The following is an 18,369-nucleotide window of genomic DNA, read 5'->3' on the forward strand; positions in this document are numbered from 1 at the left end:
ACAACATACCTATTTGTCATGCGGAGATGTTCGTTGTCCACCCCCATTTGACCTCAAAATTCGACGTATATCACGAAATCGAATAAACCAAACGGAATCAAACATAACCATATCGAAAATTCGATAATGCCCAGTTTGACTCGCAAACTAACCCAAATATCCGAATACCAACAACAGGTATCCGATAAATCTCCAGAACACCAAAAGTAGGTATCATAACCCGCTCTGATACCAAATAAATTGGTATCAGATAAATCCCGAAAATCCATAATACAAAAATCCACAAGTATCGCCAAACTTGGCACTCTGATACCAAGTAAATAAATTGGTATCAGGTTATCCCAAACATCCTAAATACGAAAACAAAAGATCGTAAAACTTGGCTCTGATACCACAAAATTGTCATGCCCCCAGAAGAACTCCTGTCCGAGAAAATTTCGACAACTTCTCCCCTTTACGGCGGACAATCAAAAATTTCTACAAGCACTAAATACTCAGCCACAGGCGGCTGGAATCATAACAATAATAAAAATCAATCACCACGCAGTTTATATATATATATATTCAGCCTCTGGCTGACACAACCACGCAGTAATAATACTCTGACTCAAAAAAAATCACCCTACTCAACTACACTCGTAAAGCCCAAATCCAATTTTTCTTACCTCTTCTGCCGTCCAGGCAGGCATGTAGTAGAGTAAATCCAAATCATACTAAAAGTCCATCCGACGGAAAGATTCCATACAATATCCATATGTAAGTCCAAAACAAAACTAAAACAAAGTCTGATAGCGAAAAAAAAACTAAAATGAAACAACAACTCAAAAACCAGCAGCGGAGTAGTACTACGTGCAGTGGGGACTAGCGACTGGAACTCCCTCCTGACAGCATCAACCTGAAAATATCAACAATGGAGGCGGGGTGAGTCCAACACTCAGCAGGTACAGTTGATATGCAAAGTAAAGAAACAACATCTAGCACTAATCATGCGTACAGTCTCCTGATAAGATAGATAAGAATGCATCTGAAATAAACAGGAGAATACTGTACTAACCAGGTCCTGAGTATAAGGTCAAACAGTCCGAGGGATAAGGAAATCCTATATGCATGTCAAACATAGGAATATGCAGCATATAAATGCAGAAACACAAACACAAGCAATAAATGCATCATGCATATGATGCCAATGATGCGTCCTGCACCCCGACGCCATCGATCATCTCATACAAAAGTGAGGCCGAGTGGGGGTGACAACCGTGCACTCTGTCGTCACTACTCACGATGAGTGACCGAGGATCTATCCGAGTACACCTATCCTCCTACCCCAAATCATAGATGGGGGAGCGCAATGCTCTCAACTCCCGGTACAAGACGGGGAGGAATCCCTGCCGGATAACACATTGTGTCACACTACCCATGAGTGGACCAACGGTGCCTAACAGAGTCCCTGCTGCAACACACTCAGCCTGAATCGACCACTAACCCATGAGTGGTGGTGTGTGCAGATCCATGTAACTGGCGATGTGCTCAACAATAATGGAGCGGACTATCGCACAGCATGCAATCATGCAAATGGTGCATGGCACTAACCACAAGAATATCCTGACCTAATCCACATATATATAAAAATGCATCAAAGGTCAACGAATCCAAAACAATCCAAAGGTATAAAACCTAGGTCCTGAACATGGTCAAGCATGACATATCACTACCCCTATAAGCATGTATAAACAGGTAAAATATACCTGAGATGCAAAACCAATCAATCAATCAAGCATGTAAGATTTGGGTAGTGATTAACCGAAAACAGATAAGAAACACAATTAATGCAACATGTTAATTTAATTACTAAGCATATCAAATGACATAAGTCAAAAGTACCCGCCTCCAATAGGAACGTCCAAATCCGACATCGAGATACTCGTCTCGCGTCAAGGTCCTGTAATATTTATAGTTTACAGGTTTAGCTAATTTCATATAGATAAAATAGCTAAATCAAATCTACGAGAGGCTAACATAAATCCAACAATTAACTAGGGTTAATTTACCTTAACCCTAATTATCCCATTAATCGATTAGATTAAAAATCTAAACTTATCCTTAAATCAAATTAAGAACAATTCATGACTAACATTCCCTAGTTTCCATTCCAGGAGTAAGCTACAACGAAATAAACACACACCTTACCTAAACTCGCAACCGATGTTGATCCACAACTAGGGACAAGATTGCCAACACAGATTGATTGCTGCTGGAATCCAAGAAAAACCACCGAAGCAACACTTCCTGGGATCCTTCACTGAACGAAATAGGATGAAATCAAGAATCCAACCCAAAATCCCAAATTTTCTACTAAGCAACCCCTTACCTTCTAGATCGTAGTTAGGGCACCGAGGAAGGATTGGCCGGAGCTAGGGCACGGGGTGACCGGCAGTGGCGTCGGCTCTGTCCGGTGCGGCGACGACACTCTGCAAAGGAAGAGGCGTCGGCGGTGTGGCTCAGATCCACCGCACAGTGGCCGGCGTTCGCTCTAGGGCACGGCTGGGCGGAGAAGTGGGGTTCGGCTCAGTAGAGAAGAGAAGGAAATGGATGTGCGGCGGTGGAGAAGCGGCTATCGCTGCACTACTTCGTGCGGAAAGAAGGAACTCGGCCGGTGGCAGCGTCGGGTAGAGAAGGTGCCGAGAGGAGATGAGAACGAAGAGAAGGGATCGGCGTCTAGGTTTCCTCTCGTGCGACGCCGGTTAGGGCAGGGGGAAGAAGTCGGGTGGTTTCGGCGTTGAGGGAAGAAAAAGAAAATAAAAGAAAATAAAGAAAAGGAAATGTAAATATAAACATTTCCTCGCTTTAACGGGGTAACCTAAACAGGCTTTTCCGGGCCCCGTTTTTGTCCCCGTTAACTCGTCCGTACGAGCTCCGAAAAATACCCGAAAAATTTCCAAAAATTCCGGAAAAATCCCTTATTAATATTCCCTATTTTTCCGGTATTTTACATTCTCCCCCACTTATAAAAATTTGGTCCCCAAATTTCGTTATCTACCATCAGCAAGTACTAACAACAGATATTGAGTATAAATGCTGAACGGTAAATAAATCACATACCTCAAGTGAAAAGATGGGGATATCGAGCTCGGATAGTGTCCTCGAGCTCCCAAGTAGCCTCCTCGTCCGAATGATGCTGCCATCCGACTTTAACCAGCCGGATAGTCTTGTTCCGCAACTGACGCTCTTTCCGGTCGAGAATCCGTACCGGAACCTCCTCATAAGTAATGTCAGGCTGAACTGGAACTGGGATATCTGCCAGCACATGCGTCGGATCGGGTACATATCTCCTCAGCATGGATACATGAAATACATCGTGCACGCCTGACAAGGACGGTGGTAGTGCCAGTCGGTAAGCTACTGCTCCGATCCTTTCCAAGATCTCGAAGGGACCAATGTACCGCGGAGCTAGCTTACCTCTGAGGCCAAATCTCTTCACCCCTTTCGTGGGTGAAACTCGTAGAAATACATGGTCGCCAACAGAGAACTCTAGTGGTCTGCGTCTCCGATCAGCATAACTCTTCTGGCGATCCTGCGCCTCTGACATCCTCCGTCTGATAGTACGGACCAACTCTGCATCCTGCTGAACTCTATGAGGTCCCAACAACTGAGCCTCTCCAACCTCATCCCAAAGGACGGGTGTCCGACAAGGTCTACCATACAACGCCTCAAACGGTGCCATCTGGATAGCCGAATGAAAGCTGTTGTTGTAGGCAAACTCTACTAACAGCAGATGGTCCTCCCAACTGCCTCCGAAATCCATAACACATGACCTCAGCAGGTCCTCTAAAGTCTGAATGGTCCGCTCTGACTGTCCATCTGTCTGTGGATGGAAAGCTGTACTGAAACGGAGCTGTGTGCCCAAGGCCTGCTGCAGATCGCCGTAAACGAGACGTGAACCGTGGATCTCTATCCGAAATGATACTCAATGGAACCCCATGTAGTCTGATAATCTCTCGGCAATACAAATCTGCCAATCGATCCAGGGAATCAGTCCTCCGAATCGCTAAGAAGTGTGCTGATTTGGTTAATCGATCAACGATTACCCAAATCGCGTCATGGCCTCGTCGTGTCCTCGGCAACCCTACCACAAAGTCCATGGTAATGTGATCCCACTTCCACTCAGGAATAGGAATCCTCTGAAGTAATCCTGCAGGTCTCTGGTGTTCAGTCTTCACCTGCTGACAAACAAGACATCTAGCTACGAAATCCGCGATGTCTTTCTTCATACCGTTCCACCAATAGGAACGTCTCAAGTCTCGATACATACGAGTCCCACCTGGATGGATCGCAAATCGAGAACGGTGTGCCTCAAGTAGCTCCTGTAAGACCGAATGAGACCGAGGTAATCTGCCCCGGAAGAATATAATACCCTCCTCGTCTCGTGTAAACCCTGGCCGGAAGCTATCGATTGCTAATAAGCGCAAATCGATCATCGGCATGCCTCTCGGTTCTCGTCGATCGACGATCGAGCAACCATGGTAACCAATACCTGCTCTGTCGGTCCCTTCTCCTCAAGATCTAACTCCGAGAAACTCTGAATCAAGTCCGTGACTCAAGTCCGGTGGCAAGCTAAAGTCCCTCTGGACTTCCTACTGAGTGCATCTGCAACCACATTAGCTTTCCCAGGGTGGTAGCTAATGGTACAATCGTAGTCCTTCAGGAACTCCATCCATCTCCTCTGTCGGAGATTAAGCTCCTTCTAAGTAAAAATGTATTTGAGACTCTTATGATCAGTAAGAATCTCAAATGTGATACCGTATAAATGATGACGCCAAAACTTCAGAGCAAAAATGATGGCAGCTAACTCCAAGTCATGAACTGGGTAGTTCTTCTCATGCTCCTTCAGGTGACGAGAATCATACGCGCTGCATCAGAACGGCGCCCAAACCCTGAAGAGATGCGTCGGTGTAAAGTACAAATCCATCCTCTCCAGAAGGTAAAACCAAAACTGGAGCCGACACTAATCTCCGCTTCAGCTCCTGGAAGCTGGTCTCGCAATCCTCGGACCATATGAACTTTACGCCTTTCCGGGTAAGACGTGTCAGTGGCATAGCAATACGCGAAAAGCCCTCGACAAAACGTCGGTAATATCCGGCCAATCCCAGAAAACTGCGGATCTCCTGAACTGACTTCGGCTGCTCCCAACCGGTGACAGCCTCGATCTTCTGAGGATCAACTGAAATACCTCTGCTAGAAACCACGTGTCCCAGAAACCCAACTGAGGATAGCCAGAATGCACACTTGAACTTCGCGTCGGTGATGTCGTCGAAGAATCTCCAAAACTGTGCGAAGATGCTCCTCCTCGGAACGAGAGTAGACCAATATGTCATCAATGAAAACGATAACAAACTGATCCAGATACTCCAGAAAGATGCGGTTCATCAAATCCATAAACACCGCTAGAGCATTGGTAAGCTCAAATGGCATTACCAAAAACTCATAATGACCGTATCGTACGGAAAGCTCTTCTGGATATCGGAATCTCGACTCTCAATCGATGATATCCGGATCGCAGATCAATCTTAGAATACACTGATGTACCTCCGAGCTTATCAAACAAATCCTCGATCCGTGGTAATGGATATTTATTTCGATGGTAATGAATTCACTGTCTGTAGTCAATACACAACCTCATGGTACCATCCTTTTCTTGACAAATGGAACTAGAGAACCCCATGGTGAAACACTAAGGCGAATGAATCCTCCGTCTAAAGCTCCTGGAGTTGAACCTCACTCGCTCAACTCTTTTGGTGTCATACGATACGGAGCTTTCGATATCGGCGGTTCCCGGAATCATCTCAATAGCGAACTCCACCGGCCTTCGGGAGGCAAACTGGCCTCCGAAATACATCTAGGTATTCCGGACAGAACGGAGAGTCGCGAACTACTCTCGTGATCGATCAACGACAAGAAAACCATGGCGATCGTGAGGCACCTGCGCTGAATCGCCGAAATAATCGAGATGCCGTCGTCTCGGGGTTGGTTCGGAGGCCTAAGGTGACCACCCTCATCAGCAATCAACAGTAGCATGATATGCCAACCAATCCATGCCAAGAATGACATCAAACTCGACCATCTCCAATACTAGAAGATCTACCGTAAGTATCATGTTGCCAAAGTCTAACGGGCAACCTCTGATCTTCTGGGTGACGTCTAAAGTATCACCGGACGGTAGGGAGACAGTCAATCGCCGCAACCTAACAGTAGGTAATCTACCAATCTCCCGCATAAAGATACGGGATATAAAAGAGTGCGAACTACCCGTATCAATCAAAATATCAGCAGTAATTGCATAAATGGAAATCGTACCGCGGAAAACGGATCCGTCGGCCCGCTGAGCATCCTCTCTGGTAATAGCATGAACACGACCAGTCTCTGGCGGAGGAGGAGGTGGTAATGCTGCCAGCGGCTGCTGCGGCTGGGCAGAAGCCTGCCAATGAGGCTGTGCTGGATAATGTGCCAGTGAAGACTGAGAGGATGGTGATACTTGCCGAGGCCGAGACCGAGTCGTCACGCCTCGAGTGATAATAAGGTCCCTGGAGCAAAACTGGGTGCTAAGCATCGAGTACTCTGTCCAAGCATGTCAAATCTTGCGGAGGGAGCCGCCTCGCCTGAAGATTGGGCTTCGCCTCCTCGATATACGCCTCGATCGACTAGACTGCCCCTCGACTGACCTCCGGGCCGTGTGTTGAGCCTTAGTGACAATCTCGGCTCTGGTGCCCGGCGGTTGCAATAAAAAACCGATCCCCAGAGCAACCGTAAGGTGATCTCGGATCCACATCTCAAACAATGAGTATCACGGAAGGTGGTTCATTCTGAGAAACCGGAACGAAGAAGACATACGATTTCTTAGGCCTACGAGACACCCGGAAGAACTCGACTGACATGCGATTACTCGAGGCATCGCCGAGTCTGCTGGACCGCCTCGATGTCCACCAGATGCTTTCTTTTCCGTCCGGATATGTCGCCGAGCTAACTCTATCATCAAAGCTCGATTCAATGCATCGAGTAAGATGAAATCCCTAATCCAGCAAGTTGTATATGCAGATAACCGTCCAATCCCTGTATAAACTACATCATGCGAGTTACGTCCTCATGACTAATTCGGACAAACCGGAGTCAACCGGAGGAATTTCAGTATTATACTTGAGCGATTATTCGCCTCGAGACTCATAAAATCTGTCGACGAGCCATCCGATAGGGCGGTGGAAAGAAACGGCTCTCAAAAGTCTCTCGAACCTGGTCCATGTGACGTTACGCTCACCAATAATAAAACGCTGAGCCACCGTGCATTAGCTTCATCCCGTAAATGGTAAGCAGCACCGCTTTCTCCCACTCGGAGCAAGCCGTATAGAAGAAAGTCGCTCCATAGTCTCTATCCATGACAGAGCCATACTCGGATCGAGATCCCATGGAAAAGAGTGAAACGAGTCTTCATCGACTCGCCGGTCGGAATCCTAGCTCGTCGTGACAATATCGATGGTCGGGACTGAATCAAGAAACACCGAGCCGATACTACGGTGTGGTACCGCGGAATAAACCGGAGGAGGAACTCCGTCAGTATACCGGAGCATAAGCCGCGGTGGTACCGCCTGGGAACAAAAGTGGTGACAGTGGAAGTACGGTGAGGTAATGGGATATGGTGCAAGCATCAGAGGCAGGTACAAAGCACCGTATAGGATACAACGAGATCCAAGTGGTGGTGGCACCAACACGCCGTGAGGTCGTTGGAGCGAGATGTCTGCACACCAATGGTACCTCGATGGTACTGTAAATGTGGTAGGCGTGGATACCGTCGGTGTGGCCAAAATAGGTATCTCTACAGGAGCTATCGGGATTTGAGAGCCCGATGTTCCCGCTGCATCCTGAGTCTGTCCCTGACTGACAGGCTCACTAACAGTGGGCATCTCTATCCAGAGATCCCGTGGTCCTCGCACATGGTCGACCAGCACCACGTCTCGCAGCAATACGAGTAGATCGTCTCATATCTGTTAAATTAAATTACAGATATCAATACCAATATAACCAACATAAAATAACAACATACCTATTTGTCGTCTGGAGATGTTCCGTCGTTGTCCAGTCCCCAATTTGACCTCAAAATTCCGAACGTACATATCGCCGGAAATCCAAATAAATCCGAAACGGGAATCCGAAACATAACCATATCGAAAATCTGATAATGCCCAGTTTGACTCGCAAACCTGGCTAACCCAAATATCCAGAATACCAACAACAGGTATCCGATAAATCTCCAGAACACCAAAAGTAGGTATCATAACCCGCTCTGATACCAAATAAATTGGTATCAGATAAATCCCGAAAATCCATAATACAAAAATCCACAAGTATCGCCAAACTTGGCACTCTGATACCAAGTAAATAAATTGGTATCAGGTTATCCCAAACATCCTAAATACGAAAACAAAAGATCGTAAAACTTGGCTCTGATACCACAAAATTGTCATGCCCCCAGAAGAACTCCTGTCCGAGAAAATTTCGACAACTTCTCCCCTTTACGGCGGACAATCAAAAATTTCTACAAGCACTAAATACTCAGCCACAGGCGGCTGGAATCATAACAATAATAAAAATCAATCACCACGCAGTTTATATATATATATATTCAGCCTCTGGCTGACACAACCACGCAGTAATAATACTCTGACTCAAAAAAAATCACCCTACTCAACTACACTCGTAAAGCCCAAATCCAATTTTTCTTACCTCTTCTGCCGTCCAGGCAGGCATGTAGTAGAGTAAATCCAAATCATACTAAAAGTCCATCCGACGGAAAGATTCCATACAATATCCATATGTAAGTCCAAAACAAAACTAAAACAAAGTCTGATAGCGAAAAAAAAACTAAAATGAAACAACAACTCAAAAACCAGAAGAAGAGTACAGGGTGGGGACTAGCGACTGGAACTCCCTCCGACAGATCAACCCGAAAATATCAACAATGGAGGCGGGTGAGTCCAACAGGTGCAGTTGATATGCAAAGTAAAGAAACAACATCTAGCACTAATCATGCGTACCTGATAAGATAGATAAGAATGCATCCGAAATAAGCAGAGAATACCTTGTACTAACCAGTCCGAGTATAAGGTCAAACGGTCAGGGATAAGGAAATCCTATACGTATGTCAAACATAGGTATCGAACAATACGGCGTATAAATGCAAACACAAACACAGCAATAAATGATCATGCGTATGATGCCAATGATGCGTCCCTGACGCCCGTCGATCATCTCATACAAAAGTGAGGCCGAGTGGGTAGGGTTGACAACAGTGCACTCTGTCGTCACTACTCCCGATGAGTGACCGGTGGACGGGATGTTGTCGAGTACACCTATCCTCCTACCCCAAATCATAGATGGGGGAGCGCAATGCTCTCAACTCCCGGTACTCAAAGACGGGGAGGAATCCCTGCCGGATAACACGTTGTGTCACACTACCCATGAGCGGACCAACGGTGCCTAACAGAGTCCCTGCTGCAACACACTCAGCCTGAATCGACCACTAACCCATGAGTGGTGGTGTGTGCAGATTCATGTAACTGGCGATGTGCTCAACAATAATGGAGCGGCACAGCATGCAATCATGCAAATGGTGCATGGCACTAACCACAAGAATATCCCGACCTAATCCACATATATAAAAATGCATCAAAGGTCAACGAATCCAAAACAATCCAAAGGTATACAGAAGGTATAAAACCTAGGTCCTGAACATGGTCAAGCATGACATATCACTACCCCTATAAGCATGTATAAACAGGTAAAATATACCTGAGATGCAAAACCAATCAATCAATCAAGCATGTAAGATTTGGGTAGTGATTAACCGAAAACAGATAAGAAACACAATTAATGCAACATGTTAATTTAATTACTAAGCATATCAAATGACATAAGTCAAAAGTACCCGCCTCCAATAGGAACGTCCAAATCCGACATCGAGATACTCGTCTCGCGTCAAGGTCCTGTAATATTTATAGTTTACAGGTTTAGCTAATTTCATATAGATAAAATAGCTAAATCAAATCTACGAGAGGCTAACATAAATCCAACAATTAACTAGGGTTAATTTACCTTAACCCTAATTATCCCATTAATCGATTAGATTAAAAATCTAAACTTATCCTTAAATCAAATTAAGAACAATTCATGACTAACATTCCCTAGTTTCCATTCCAGGAGTAAGCTACAACGAAATAAACACACACCTTACCTAAACTCGCAACCGATGTTGATCCACAACTAGGGACAGTACTGCCAACACAGATTGATTGCTGCTGGAATCCAAGAAAAGCCACCGAAGCAACACTTCCTGGGATCCTTCACTGAACGAAATAGGATGAAATCAAGAATCCAACCCAAAATCCCAAATTTTCTACTAAGCAACCCCTTACCTTCTAGATCGTAGTTAGGGCACCGAGGAAGGATTGGCCGGAGCTAGGGCACGGGGTGACCGGCAGTGGCGTCGGCTCTGTCCGGTGCGGCGACGACACTCTGCAAAGGAAGAGGCGTCGGCGGTGTGGCTCAGATCCACCGCACAGTGGCCGGCGTTCGCTCTAGGGCACGGCTGGGCGGAGAAGTGGGGTTCGGCTCAGTAGAGAAGAGAAGGAAATGGATGTGCGGCGGTGGAGAAGCGGCTATCGCTGCACTACTTCGTGCGGAAAGAAGGAACTCGGCCGGTGGCAGCGTCGGGTAGAGAAGGTGCCGAGAGGAGATGAGAACGAAGAGAAGGGATCGGCGTCTAGGTTTCCTCTCGTGCGACGCCGGTTAGGGCAGGGGGAAGAAGTCGGGTGGTTTCGGCGTTGAGGGAAGAAAAAGAAAATAAAAGAAAATAAAGAAAAGGAAATGTAAATATAAACATTTCCTCGCTTTAACGGGGTAACCTAAACAGGCTTTTCCAGGCCCCGTTTTTGTCCCCGTTAACTCGTCCGTACGAGCTCCGAAAAATATCCGAAAAATTTCAAAAAAATTCCGGAAAAAATCCCTTATTAATATTCCCTATTTTTCCGGTATTTTACAGTCTAACATGTACTTAAACATAAATATTTAAAAAAAATAAATCCGCTATCTTAACGGCCCTCTTAATACCTGTTCCACGAATATGGAGAGAGATAAATACAAGTGCATAGGTGTTATGTGCATGGTGGGGTAAAAATCGACCTTTGGTCATTATGCTAAAGATGTTATGCACCCACCGTCTGCGCTATGTCCCAGGGTCAACATAAATGTTTAAGGATAATATGGGTTAAAGCTATACATGAGGAGCTACAGTGGGAAGACAAGCAAATCAACTGCAACAAACTACAACAGAGCACGAGGGCAACCATGGGTCGACGAGTTGCAGAAGTGCAGAAAATGCTCACCCAAGAGGCCCCTACTAGGGGAGTGCTCCAATCCTTTAAGCAACTTTAACAATCTTCCAAGAGCTTTACCATAGAATTTTTGGCAGCCTTTAGTAGCTCTTAGAGAATAGAAAAAGGATAAATGAGATCTATACCCCCATCCCATTCGAACTAAGCTAAGCTAACACTGCAATCTTGACCCCTGCAAAGCTACCTCAACACACCTTCATCGTTGAATTGAACCCGAGTATATTCAATCCAAAGAAATTAGAGTTCACCGCAAACCATCTTGTGCATCTCGGTCAAATTGCATTCAAGTGGAGTGAACTCAATCAAACCTGAATTGCTTCGCATTGAACTGCATCCACCTTGAACAAAGTGGACCTAACTATGAACTGCCACAGTTGGACCACAGTCAATTCAGATGAGCTCAACAAACCCCCAATCTAGTCTGACAGATTATTTGATTCTTTTTCCACTCATCTGGCTACACTTCCAAGGTTTGAGCCAAATCAACCTAAATAGGAGACTTTTATAATCAATTATGAAATTACTACAACTGCGAACAAATAACATACTTGCGTCGGATTTTCTTATGGAACGGTTTAGTTTTCAGATACTTTTCTACATTCTTAAGCTAGTTTAGATTTTATAGTATATCTTTCAATCGAAATTGATTAAAGCTAAGTAGTCACATATGATTGGGTCGGCAAAGTGATAAAATAATTGTGTGTTTATGCCAAAACAAAATTAGTGCAAATTGTTTGTTACCAATAGTGATTGACACAAAAACAATGTTAGATAACATGAAAGTAAATATTCAAAAGGTAGAAATGAGTACAAAATTATGACAAATTTATTTTATAAAGAAATGGAAGAAATATCTATCTTCAAGAGGATTCTTCTGACTTAAAATGAAAAATGAAGTGTTTCAACCTAAAATTTTCATGCTTGGAATAATAAAATCTGCAACTAGAACTATATTGTTACTTGCAAGTAAAATGCACAGTTTTCAATTGACTCGATTGGAAAATAACTAGGAAATTAGAGCTAGAGCCTTCTAGTTCTTGATTAATGCATTTTCAGATTATGATCTAATTACCAAAAGCAAAATTGTGATCTAACTGCGCAATCTCATTGATAATATACCAAATGCAAAATTGAAAATAAGTACCTTTTGAACACAATGTAATCAATGTGCTCAAGTGTTCACACTATTAGACGATCCTGCACCGTCTTTAACAAAGTAAGGAGAGGAATCCGCTTCCAAGAGAGCATGCCTCAGGTGTTTGTCTTCCAAATATTGCTGCATGTGATTTAAAAAGCCAATAATCAGCTAATAAATACATTAAAGAAATCTGAAGATGAGGCTTAAATGAGGATGCCAGATGTAGCCATTGAACAAGGGCCGGATTGGGTCAGATCGAGGCTTTCCTAAAATCCAAACTGAGTAGAATTGATTCAGGTATCAAAAAAACTAAATTGAAAGCCCAAAATAGATTTATAAAAAAGCATAACCTGATTTTTTGATTCAGATTAGCTCATGTTTGGGTGTACATTTATATTTTGTTTAGGGGGTTTGGGTTTTAAGTTCAGATCAGATATGTTTTTTTCTGCCAACCCATTTAGATTGATCGTGGAAAACTCCTTTGAGCACTATAAACTATATATTTTTTTTAAAAAAAAATTGCAATAGTTAATAATACTTTGCATCTCTAGGACGATTTGCTTTTGAATAGCAAACAACATTTTGCTCATAATCCACCAAAAAGGTCAAGACCATCCATCACTGTACAATCAAGTGACCAGCCAGAGTCAACTTCATCATGCTGTACCAATAGAAAAATTGCAAAATTCTCTGCTAATTCAATTTCACTGTTACATCTTTCAATTTCTTGCACAAACATCAAACTTCTTCCATCTAAATATTTTACTGCTTCCTTCAACTTTCTGATCGACACTTTCTTTATAACATGTGTTATGTTGATGTGAGATATGTTTTCTTCCATTAAATCACAAATTTATTACTTCAGAAAAAAAAGTCAAGACACATGATGACCAAACAAAAAATCTAACTCCACAAGGAACATGCCTTCTTGTACACAAACTGTTCAAGAATTTTTTTTTAAAAAACTCTTTAAGGATTTTTTTTTCCTTGAAAATATTGTGTCCTGGTGCTCTTTTGCAATACCTCTAATATGCCCAAATTGAAGGAACAATCACAACTCTCTGTCACCATGTTTTGATCTAACTACTCAAATTCCTAATATGGGTGGATTCTTTCCGAAACCCAAACACTGTAAAATGCCTATACATAAGACCTAGATAACACACTGTGCTAGCTGAGTCATTACGTAGGCGTGAGAATTCACATATTATCATGTTAATTGTGTAAAAAATGAGTTGTATCATATATATATAGGCGCCCCAAGTCGTCGCACTCGCGGAGACAGCGATGAGTTGAGCACCATATCATCCCTATATATATATATATATAATTTTTTAAAATAATGTATTTAGGGAAGTCTTGACGCAACGGTAAAGTTGATGTCATATGACCTAGAGGTCAAGGTTCGAGTCTCGAAAATAATCTCTTGCAAAGCAAGATAAGGTTACGTACAATAGACCCTTCTCTAAAATCCCGCATTGGCGAGAGCTTGGTGCATCAGGTTGCCCTTTTTAAAATAATGTGTCTGATTAATTGCACTCTCTAAAAACTAAAGTTATATCAGAAAAGTTTAAAAAACAAATTATCTTCATAAATTGGTCACTTCGTATCAATCCATTTGTGTATTTGAGTTATATTGTGTCACTTTCAGTTTTGTCTCTTTAATCATGTTTCATGTAATTGGGTTATGTCTACATGCAAGAAAGGTGCATCGGAAGGTGTTCACCCCTTAAGGTCCATGAAAAGGGGATCCTCTCATTATTAAAAGGACATGTTTCTAAAGCCTTTTATTTGTGACAGTGGAGCAGAGCCTACAAAAAGACTACCTATGGTGAAAGAGCACTAGACGGTGCTATCAAAAGGCCTATGAACAAGAGAGTCCTCTCATCATTGAAAGGACATTTTTTTTCTGTCTTTTTAGTCACTGAGAGTCCTCTCATCATTGAGAGGACATTTTGTTTGTAACTTTTCAAGAAGTGGTAACTTAGGTAGAGTCTAGCAAAAGGATGGATAAAGGAAGAGACTTGCATCCTATCTCATTGTGGTCCAAGCTAAGCTAAAGATTCCTCCCCAATGAATTCAAGCCTAACTTATTCCATTTACACTAGCTCAAGAAAGTTAGAGGACTGCCCAATCCAACTCCATCTCAACAAAATTGCCCCCCAAATAGAGTGAACTCAATTAGGACACTGAATTTGGTGAACTCAACCAAGATTGAACCAATTCAAACTGAACCTCCTGTCTCGGGGATGAAGTGAATCAATTACGTTTTACCTTTGGACTGAACTATATTCAACTCAGATGAGCTAAATTAGCCCTAATTCAACCTCGAACTTTGATAATTGGTAGGATTTCAGATTGAATAATTGGAAGACTTTTATAATTTAAACACTATAATAACTATGAAATCACTGAAAGAATCTGGCATTACTAAGAAAATAAAAAAGCTTTTTAAGGTTGATTAGAAGAGATAGGGTTCTAGATACTAACATAATCAGAGGGTCTACTCCTAAACCAACATATACGCGAATGCAATAAAGAAAGAGAGAGTTACCTCGAGACAAGCTCTATATTTGTCCCACTCGGCGATGCACTCCTCTTTGTCCCATTGACCCTTTGAAAACTTCTCCGAATACCACCTGCAATTCCACAGAATCAAAGCAGCAACATTGTTACTTGAGATAAGGCGTTTGTTGAATATAGAGAGAGGAATTGAAGTGGGGGATAAAGAGAAGAGAACTACCGATTAAAGCAGTCATGGTAGGTGGCCCGGAGTTGTGCACAAGGAGAAGCAATCACGCCACCACCTTTGCTCATCGTCTTGTTCGAGCCCATCAGATCCTTCTCAGTGTAAGCGGGTGCTTCGCTCCTCTACCCTAAACAAGTCCTTACATGCTAAACTATTGGTTGATTAAACCTTATCGTTTATAATTGGTATTGTAACTTTTTTATTAATTGTAAGATTTTTGATGTGAGAATGAAGAAGTTATTGGCAACAAACTGACAATGTTATTGAAGAATTGTTTTGAAAATGTTATTTTAATCTTGAAGTATATAATTGTATATTAGTATAGTGTGAATACAATAGAATCATCTAATTTCAGCATGGTGGGTGAGATTTGTTAGCAAGAATACAAAGTATTATGATTTACATTCTCTACTTCAAAGTGTTAACTCTCATTAAATGGATCTTGATGCAAAGTCATCACTTGGCATCTACAACATAATAATAATTACCATAATAATAATTAGGAGTATTAAGCAGTTATAGTTTTACTCTAAGTTAGTGTACTATCTACTTCACCTTATTTTGTAGCAAGTTATAATAAGTTACAGTCTAACTCACAGCGACAGCAGTAATAATTTACTACCTTCCCGTTTAAATTTATAATCTAGTTATAATATGCTAATATCAATAAGCGCAAGCAGGTATTGTGGAAAATCTTGATCGAAAGCAGTTTTTAGATACTCAAACTGCACATTATGCAGGAACAGCTCAACCTCATAGGGATACAATGGCCAACCATTTGCAATCCAGAAATTGTTAGATGTTAGATTTCAAGGTGCGAAAAACTTTTGTGTTTGAAAAATTCATTCTTATGATCAGATTTCTCACTAGTACTTGTTTCTCGACATTTGACTTTTAATGAGCAATTCATAATGAGATTTGCTGAGTCTGTAATGCTTCAGCCATCCAGTCATCATTGTAGCCTTTTATAGTTTGAAGTGCCGAGCACGGGTTATCGTTCCGCCCGCCGACCGGCATACGAAACGGCACCGGCACCGAAGGAAAAAGAACAAAAAAAAACAAAAATCCAAAGAAGAGGAGGAGGAGGAGGAGCTTACCGAGCACTATGGCCGGCTTCTGCCAGCGATGGAAGATAGCAGGTGGTCTCTGCAGGCGGGAGATGGGCGGTGACCAATAGCGGATTGGCGCAGACAGGAGGAGTGAGGCCGGGGCGGCTGCGGGCTGCTTGCTACTTCAGAAACGAACGAGAAGGGAAATAAAACCTAACTAAAGTTTCTCTAAAATGGCAGCTCGATGGCCCAAACACTGTGATTTAGCTGAAATAAAATAGATTTAAATTGAGTACGGTTTAAATCAATTTATTAAAAATTTTAAAAAAATAATTTCAAACACAATTTTTGTTTCATATTTTAACTTTTAAAAAGAAATAAAAAAAACTAGTTCCACTGTTAACAAATTAATATAGTTTACACTAATAAAATCAAATTTTATTTAATTAAATTAAAATATATATTTGTATTTTTCACTATTTTAATTCGTTTTGGAAATATCATTTAAGAAGGATCATAATTGTAAAATTTAATATTTAATTCAGTTGAATTTGAATCAAATTTATATATATTTTTTAAAAAAAACCAATGCCATTTAAAAAAATTTATATATTGTAATTACAAAATTAAAAATCTAATTGAAAACCTAAAAATATATATTTAGTTTTAAAATTTTAAATCTTTTAATTTTTCATTCATTATAATAATATAGAAAACTTAAATTAAAATGAAATAACAAACTTAATTTTTTTTCACCGTATCTAATAATCTTTTTATTTAAGATTTTATCATATAAAAAAACAGTAGCCAATATTTTTTTATCAAATGCTTATAAATAAATTGATTTTCAATTCAAAAATATTATATCATAAAAAAAATAAAAAATAAATTGGCTTTCGTATTTGAAAAGAAAGTGTGTATAATTTTATGAATTAAAAAATATATCATTTGTGGCCGATCATTCTAGCATTCCACTTGCAAAATTTAAATAGACTATAAGTTTTAAATTATTATAATTATAAGAAACTTATATAAAAAATTAAAGATAAAAATTAAAATGGAATGGTTAAATATTTTAAATTCTAATTCTAAAAACTTAAATAATAAAATCAAATAACAAAAGTAAATAAAAGATGTCTTAACAATCTAATTAATTATTAAATATATAATTAATTACTAATAATTTAATTAACTAAGTAACGAAACATTATGATCGAGCATCTATTCATAGTCATTATTTTGTTAGAGAATTTTTTTTTACTACACAAATGTTTTATTAGAGATTTTTTTACTATTACTATTTGATTATAGGTTCATTTGTGAAATGAATTTGAATATTTATCGTATTATTATTCATCCTACTAGTGTATGATTTTTCTTCTCTCTCAATAATGCGAGGATAGTAAGCGATGCTATGCTACCTTAATCTCGACTAGTGCTATCAAAATACATATTTCTAGAATTAGTGAGATAATTTGCTTATAAAGGCATTCATTTCGAGGATGATGATGACTTCATCAAGTCAAGAATCAACTAAAAATGCCATTAGATTATTCCTTTCAAATAGTTGTGGATACATCATAAATTGATTAGAGGATTGTTACAAGACAAGGAACATCTTTAGTTGATTCATCTCGAAGGGGATTATACAAGTTAATGACAAAATTCAAGGTCTAGTGTTTTGCAAAGGAATTTTCTAAAAGAAAAGGCATAGATGAATTGACAAAGATTGAAAAGAAGGCCTAATGTTTTCGTCTATGCCTCGCGGCAACACTTGGAGAGCATTTGTCACTTGGACATGGTGTTCAGTGTCTTCAGCTAAGAGAGACTCGTATTGCCATGTCTGGTGTCTCTCTGCAGTGAAGTGACTCGACATTCTTGACACTGGTTTCAATTTGTAAAAGATAACTTGAGATTATAAGAATCAAACATACATCTCATTGAGATTGATCCTATCCATGACCATGATCCTTTGATAATGTTAATAACATCGACAAA

General features: G+C 41.0%; 1 protein-coding gene across 6 annotated transcripts; it reads right to left on the minus strand.

The window, feature by feature from the left end:
* Nucleotides 1–874: 874 nt before the first annotated feature.
* On the minus strand, nucleotides 875–16,620 carry LOC122041902 (uncharacterized protein At4g33100). Of its 6 annotated transcripts, none has more exons than XR_006129120.1 (5): nucleotides 16,420–16,620; nucleotides 15,317–15,468; nucleotides 15,128–15,212; nucleotides 12,580–12,711; nucleotides 875–895 (listed from the first exon to the last, which is right to left on the minus strand). XR_006129120.1 is itself a non-coding variant. In XM_042601768.1 (4 exons), the coding sequence occupies exons 2-4, from the start codon at nucleotides 15,406–15,408 to the stop codon at nucleotides 12,607–12,609; spliced, it is 282 nt and encodes a 93-aa protein (XP_042457702.1). In that variant the 5' UTR covers nucleotides 15,409–15,444; nucleotides 16,420–16,619; the 3' UTR covers nucleotides 12,595–12,606. The 6 variants fall into 6 exon arrangements, 4 of the variants coding, with proteins under 4 accessions (XP_042457702.1, XP_042457701.1, XP_042457700.1 ...); XR_006129119.1 differs by having other exon boundaries at nucleotides 15,317–15,449; nucleotides 16,420–16,615; XM_042601768.1 differs by lacking the exon at nucleotides 875–895 and having other exon boundaries at nucleotides 12,595–12,711; nucleotides 15,317–15,444; nucleotides 16,420–16,619.
* Nucleotides 16,621–18,369: the final 1,749 nt, after the last annotated feature.

The sequence above is a fragment of the Zingiber officinale genome, chromosome 2A, assembly GCF_018446385.1.
Source record: "Zingiber officinale cultivar Zhangliang chromosome 2A, Zo_v1.1, whole genome shotgun sequence".
In the NCBI taxonomy this organism is placed as follows: domain Eukaryota; kingdom Viridiplantae; phylum Streptophyta; class Magnoliopsida; order Zingiberales; family Zingiberaceae; genus Zingiber; species Zingiber officinale.